This window comes from Nomascus leucogenys, chromosome 7b, assembly GCF_006542625.1.
Source record: "Nomascus leucogenys isolate Asia chromosome 7b, Asia_NLE_v1, whole genome shotgun sequence".
NCBI lineage: Eukaryota > Metazoa > Chordata > Mammalia > Primates > Hylobatidae > Nomascus > Nomascus leucogenys.
In genome coordinates, this window is record NC_044387.1 from 44,129,156 (window position 1) to 44,135,482 (window position 6,327).

At 59.0% G+C, this 6,327-nt stretch overlaps 1 protein-coding gene across 1 annotated transcript; it reads right to left on the minus strand.

Annotated features, from left to right (window-relative positions):
* Positions 1–936: 936 nt before the first annotated feature.
* On the minus strand, positions 937–5,984 carry TMEM121B (transmembrane protein 121B). The gene has a single exon (XM_030815768.1). It carries the CDS (start codon positions 5,757–5,759, stop codon positions 4,023–4,025), a length of 1,737 nt encoding a protein of 578 aa, XP_030671628.1. The 5' UTR covers positions 5,760–5,984; the 3' UTR covers positions 937–4,022.
* Between the last annotated feature and the right edge of the window lie 343 nt (positions 5,985–6,327).

Sequence of the window (6,327 nt, forward strand, 5' to 3'; positions counted from 1 at the left end):
CCGCAGCCTTGTGATTGCTCCTGTTTTATAAATAATGACATAGTTCCAGTTGATGGCCAAAGCCACAGCTAACGAGAGGCAGACAGAGCACAGGCTCCCAGGAGCTTCCACTCTCAGACCTTGCCTCCCGGGCTCTCCTGAGTCAAACCCCTGTGTAGCATTTGGCACAGCCAGAAGCAGCAAGCTAGGGTCACAACACAGAGAGGGGCTGTGTAATACTGGCTGCCTCTGTGCTAAGAAAATCACTATGTGTTTATTTTGGTGCAGACCCAATGTTCTTCCTTAGACTTAATACTACCCTTCATGTTAAAATAAAACCAAACAAAAACCTATGGCCTTGTTCTTCTTATTCGTACGTAAGAATTTGTGCTTCTGGCTGGGGCAAGAGTGATAGAGGAGGGCACGGTATTTAAAAATTAGTTTCTCAAGATGTTCCCCCTTTGGAAAGCTACTCTTAGAAAGAAATGGGAAGCCGGGCGTGGTGGCACACTTCTGTAGTCCCAGCTACTTGGGAGGCTGAGGCAGGAGGATTGTTTGAGCCCAGGAGTTTGAGGCTGCAGTGAACTATGATGGCACCACTGCACTCCAGCCCAGGTGACAGAGTGAGACCCTGTCTCAAAAAGAAAGAAAGAAGGAAAGAAAGAAAAGTGTGAGAGAGAGCCCAGGGTGATGAGAAAAAATCGTTCTCAGGCTGAATCCATTATTGCTGAGCTGGCTGTGCCAACAAAGCCTGTCAAGACACTCACCAGCTCCAGGCCACAGCTTCACTGCCTCCCTGAAAAACATGCCAACTGCCTAGAAGGAAAGGGCCAAGGTGTACCCATAATGTTAACACAAACTTATAAAATAATGGCGAATGTCACAGTGACATTTAAGAATTTTGTAAGGAAACCAGAACAGAAAAGATCTTAAAACAAACCACACAGGAAGCTTGTCACAAGTCTCAAGTTTTTTATTTTCAGAACAGAATCTCGTTTTATTTTTAAAAAGAGAAGGAAAAAAGTGATAAATGCTAGTGAGGTGCTACTTCCCTCCTTCTCCCAGGCTCTAACCGCCAGCTAGCTCTCTTTCACAAAACCCACGGATGCAGAATCAGGGCATGTTAAAATGGAACAGTCTTTAGAGAGGGTCTAGTCTTTTTAAAATAAGTAAGGATTTGGGGACTAACAGAGAGGAAGCCCCGGACTCGCTGAAATGTTAGGAGCAGGCGGTTCTCGAGATTCTGAGCCCAGGATCCTTTTCTGTGAACCATGCACATGCTGGCACTGGCCTCAGGAGAGACAGTGCCCTGCCTTGGCTGTCAGGTCCATGGGGAATTCTCAGGTTTGCCCCTTCACTAGAGATGCCCTAGAAAGCAAGGGCAAAGGAAGCTTTAGGGGTCATTGTGACTGGGGCAGGGGAAGTGAGTGCAAGGACTCAAGAAAAACACAGCAGAGGAAGGGACTGACCCTCTGAGCACACAGTGGTTGACCCACATGTGTAAAAGAGGGTGACTGGGGCTGAACTGGGGGCCTGGTGTCTGCCAGAATTGGCCAAGTTGCCATCAGCTTCTTGACATATCCAGGCAAGTAGCAGCTCATTGGAACTTATCACAGCCTCCCACCAAAAACCTAACAGTACAGAGATTTTACAGTCAGGGAGGCCCAGCAGGAGACAGCCATCCAAACAATAGAAGGGGGGCAGGTCAGGGGGCCAGCCAGCGGCTGGCCATGGCTCAGACACAGTGTCCTTTCACAGTCGCTGAGATTAGGTAGCAGAGAAACAGAGCAAAGCTGGAGAGAGGACATGGGAGCAGGGAGCAGCTGTTGGTACCCACCCAGGGCCCAGGCCCCAGAACCTTGAGTACAATCAAAGGGAGAGGAGAGGAGTCAGTGGGGGCAGGGGAAGAAGGCAGAAAAAAATACCAATTAAGTGTGAAATCCAGCCAGCTATTGGGCCACATAGGGTGAGGGACTGGAAGCACAGATAGTGCATGGCGTGTAAACATTTTCTCCCGCTGTTCCCTGCTCTGAGAGCATGAGGAGGCTCAAGAGAACTCTGGTCAAGCCTTCTGCCCCTCTTATGTCTGTCTACAAGGGTGTCTTCTGCCCCAAGCCCCCACGCAGTTGGAAGAGGGGGCTTCAAGCAGGAGGCGGGGGCTTGGCCTGGGTGCTGAGTTAACGGCCAGTGACTTGGCACTTCTGGCCCTCCCTGTGCACTCTGCAGCTGTGCCAGGCCCTGCCCCACACCCAGTCCAGGCACCCAAGCCCTCTCTCCGGCCTTCTCTGCTGGGGCTTCACACACCCATTGCAGAGTAGGGAATGTTCTGCAAGTGCAGCCTGGCTGGCTTCTCTCCCAGCCACCTTTACATGGAGCATCAGGACCAAGGCTTTCAAGAGCCACAAACTCAAAAGAATGTGAGAGTTGAAATTACCTTCAACCTTAGAGATCACTCATCTAACTTCTACTTTTTTCATGTGAGAAAACAGGCCCAGGAAATAAAAATGATACGTCACTCAAAGCCAATGAGTGACAGAATCAGAACTAGAATCCACATCTTCTGGTAACTCGTCTAGAGTTTATTACACTACATAAAACTTCCCAAACATAAGAAGGGAGAAGGGGAAACAAAAATTCTTCAAGTTTCACCCCCACCACATCCTGTTGAGGGTGGAGGGAAGTATTTCCTGGCCTCGTTAGCTGCTGTCCTCCTGCACCCTTAAAATATGTAAAAATACTTATCCTGCCTCAAAGATTGCAAGAGTGACATTCCACACCAAGACTGTAAGTGCAGTCCCCGGATGTCTCTTGTCATCACCCTCAATGAGAGGAAGAGGGAAAGTTCCGCAGCCTGCTTTGGCCCTAGTGAAACTCTTAACCAGACCAGAGATGGGAGGTCACTACCTCACTTTCTGATCTACACTTCCTAGAGGAAGGACAGATGAGGAATGGGGCTCCTACTCCCTTGGGCCCATGGGAGGCCCAGCTTCACATCCATCCAGGAACCTCACCAAAGCTATTACTCTAAGCCCAGATCCGACCCAGTTGGCACCAAACCACAGGAAGGATAAGAGTTCTAGGTGCAGAGGGAGGAACAGAGAGAGGCCAAGCCAATGGCTGATACTCCGCAGACCCTGTAATAACACTGGCACCAAACCCCAGCTGGAGCCAGTGGCCATGGCAAATGCAACTTCTGAGTATTTTGTCTTCATTTTTTTGCAAGCAGCATCAGTGCATGATGCAACAAAAGTTGAAAGCACGGAGGTAGAAATGCTCACTCACCCAAGAAAGGGTGCAGTTTGGTCCTTAGAGAATGGATCCCCTCCTCTCCCTGAGCTGAGAAGAGAGGAGCAGTATTGAGGAAGATCCTGGGTGAGATTCTCCCTTCAAGGGGAGTACCTGGGCAGCTCCCAGGGGCCCAGCTCTTCCCGGGAATTCATGGTCACAAATCCAGGCAGAAAAGAGGAGGGTGGTGATAAGGATGGTGTAGGGGGCAGGGCCTCCCCAGATCTCCTACCCATTGCAAAGGGCCACAGGGTGGACACAAGAAAACAACACTACACACACAGAGACATACGCTTTGTATCTATCACCTGGAAGAAATCCAATGGACACATCAGTGGAAAGTGGGTTCTGGGTCAATTTCAAGGCATGGCACAATGGCCACTAACCACAGCCTAAAAGAGGCTGGCACTTCTAAGCAAGGGAGAAGGTCCAAGGCCCAGCACCCCTCTCCTCCTAATGGATGGGAATTGGAGTGGAGGTGGGCAAAGCAAGAAGCAGAGGTACCAGCCCCTTGGAGGTCAGGATTGGGGTAGGATAGGAGAAGAGAGGAGATGGTAAGTGCACCTACCTCCCTCACCGTTAACTGCTGGTCTCCCTCCAAGCGGTCCTCACCCCAGGGGTGGAGGACACCCTGGCCCTTAGCCCTGAAAAGGGTTACCTCTTCCAAATAGACCCTGATCAAATCTAGGTGACAGAAGGTAGAAGACAAGGGGGTTGGGGACTCTCAACCCAAAACCAAGGACCCGTGCCCTTCACCCTCAATTCTGGGAGGCCACAGCCAGGGTGTTGACATAGCCATGAGCACACCCCTCGTTCTCCGAGATGCAGTGGCCCAGCTGGGAGCCTCCCTGAGGTGGTGGCGGAGGTGGCGGAGGGGCGGAGGGTGGAGCACCGTAGCCCCCTCTGGCCCGACTCGGGGAGGCCCGACTGCCCCGGTCCCAGCAGCCCTCCAGGGCCTCCAGGCCGCGGCAGCCGAGGAAAAAGAGGTTCTTGAGCATGAAGATGGAGAGGGGCTGCTGGTAGCTGACCACCAGGAGGCAGCGCAGCGCCAGCAAGGGCACGTCCACCAGGCAGCCGCCCAGCAGGCGCAGAAGGCGGCTGCAGCTGCCAGGCCCGGAGGCCTGGCCCCAGGATGCAGCCGCTACGGCCGCAGCGTTGAGCTCGTAGAGCCAGAGCACCGGCGAGGCGAGGGTGAGGAAGTAGACGGCGATGAGCAGGTAGCGCAGGTGCGCGGGCAGCGGCACGCGGCCCTCCAGCATCAGCTCCACCAGCGTGAAGCTGTCGAGCAGGTCCAGGCACGTGCCCAGGAAGCATCCGGCCGCGCGGTGCCGCTGGGGCTGCAGCAGCAGGGGTCCTGCCGATCCCGGGGGCGCGCCCGCCTCGCTGATGGCCCGCACCAAGCTGTAGAGCAGGGGCACCGACAGCGCCATGGTGAGACGGAAGCCCGTGGTGCCGAAGGGCGCGCGCAGCTCGATGAGGTCTAGGATGGACGTGCCCAGGATCAGCACCACCTTGGGAGTGAAGGCGATGGAGTAGATAAGCCAGGCCAGGTAGGCGAAGGCGAACTCGCCCGCCGCCGCGGCCGCCCCCAGGCCGCCCCCCGCGCCGCCGGCGCCCCCGCGGGCTCCGCGTGCCTTGGCCCCGGCGGAAGCGGACGAGGGGGCGGGCAGGTGCAGGGGCGGCGCGGCGTGGTGGTGGTGCAGGTGGTGGTTGTGCGCGCCGCTGGCCGCGCCGCCCCGACGGCCCCGGCTGTTCTTGGCGAAGAAGATGGCCCAGCCCACCACCACCACCAGGTCAGTGGCGATCCAGGAGCACCAGTACAGGTCGGTGACGGCGATGAGGTACAGGTCCAGCAGGCCGCCCTGTGCCAGCAACAGCACCACGGACAGCGCCTGGTAGCCCCAGCGGCACCTGGGACTGGGGGCGCAGCCGCGGCGCCGACCCCTGCGGCCTGGGCGGTCTGGGCAGCCGCAGCAGCAGCAACACGGGCAGCAGGAGGCGCCGCTGCCGGTCCCGGTGCCGCCCGCGCCCCCCGCCGAGCGGCTCCCGGGGCCCCCGACGACCCCGACCGCGGCGCCCCCGCCGAAGTCCGCGGCTGTCATACTGCAGGAGGAGGTGGGCGTGGAGGTGGAGGAGGAGGTGGCTGCTGAGGAGGAGAAGGCGACAGGCGCCGGGCCGGCCGGGGCGCCCACCTGAGCCGGCGGCCCCAGGAGCGCGGCGTTGGGCACCAGCGGCTTGCTGACGCTGAGGCTCTCGTCGTCGTCCTCGCGCTCGGCGCCCGTGCTGCTGCTCGGGGAGCCGCCGCCCCCGCCGCGTCTGCCGCCGCCTCCCCCGCGGCTGGTGCTGGTGCTGGTGCTGCTGTCGCCCGAGCCTCTCCGGCCGCGGAAGGAGCCCCCGCGGAGGAAGAGGGGCTGCAGCCGGGCGGCGGCCGGGGGCGGCGGGAAGGAACCGGACGCGGAGGAGACCGAGCGAGGGTGGCCGAGCGCCGGGCGCATTGTCCTCCGAGGGGCTCTGGGGCCGCCCGGCTGTTCCCTCCCCGCCAACCCCGGGCGGGCGAGGCGGGCTAGGCGGCGGAGGGGAGCCGGGGCCCGCCGCCTCCCCAGCAGTGGGGACTCGCACCTGGGCCGGGCGGCGGCGAGATCCGGACTGGAGCCACTGGACTGGGCGAGCCGGGCCGGGCGGCCGGGAGCGGGGGCAGGCGGGGAACCGAGCGGACCGCGGTGAAGGCAGGCGAGGCGGGGGCGGGGCGGGGCGGGGAGCGAATCCTGCCGGGAGGGAGGGAGGCTGGCGGCGGGGAAACCAGGACTGGATTCGAGGGGGAGAGGAGGCAGCGAGACCAGAGGAGGAGAAAGCGCGGCACGCTGGATCAACGGGAAGAGAAGGGGCGGGGGTGCCGTGCGTCACAGTCGGGTCGGGAGCCCTGTGGCCTGGAGGAAGCGGGAGGAGGCGCGGGCAGCCGCCAGGGCGAGGCGACCCGGTGCGGGGGGACTCCTATGGAGCGCGGACTCCTAAGGAAGTCGCTGGGAGCCCCACCGGCTGCACCGCAGGGCGTTAATACCTAGA

Coding starts and splice junctions, on each gene's coding strand:
- TMEM121B (XM_030815768.1), bottom strand. CDS start 5,759: ATGCGCCCGGCGCTCGGCCACCCTCGCTCGGTCTCCTCCGCGTCCGGT.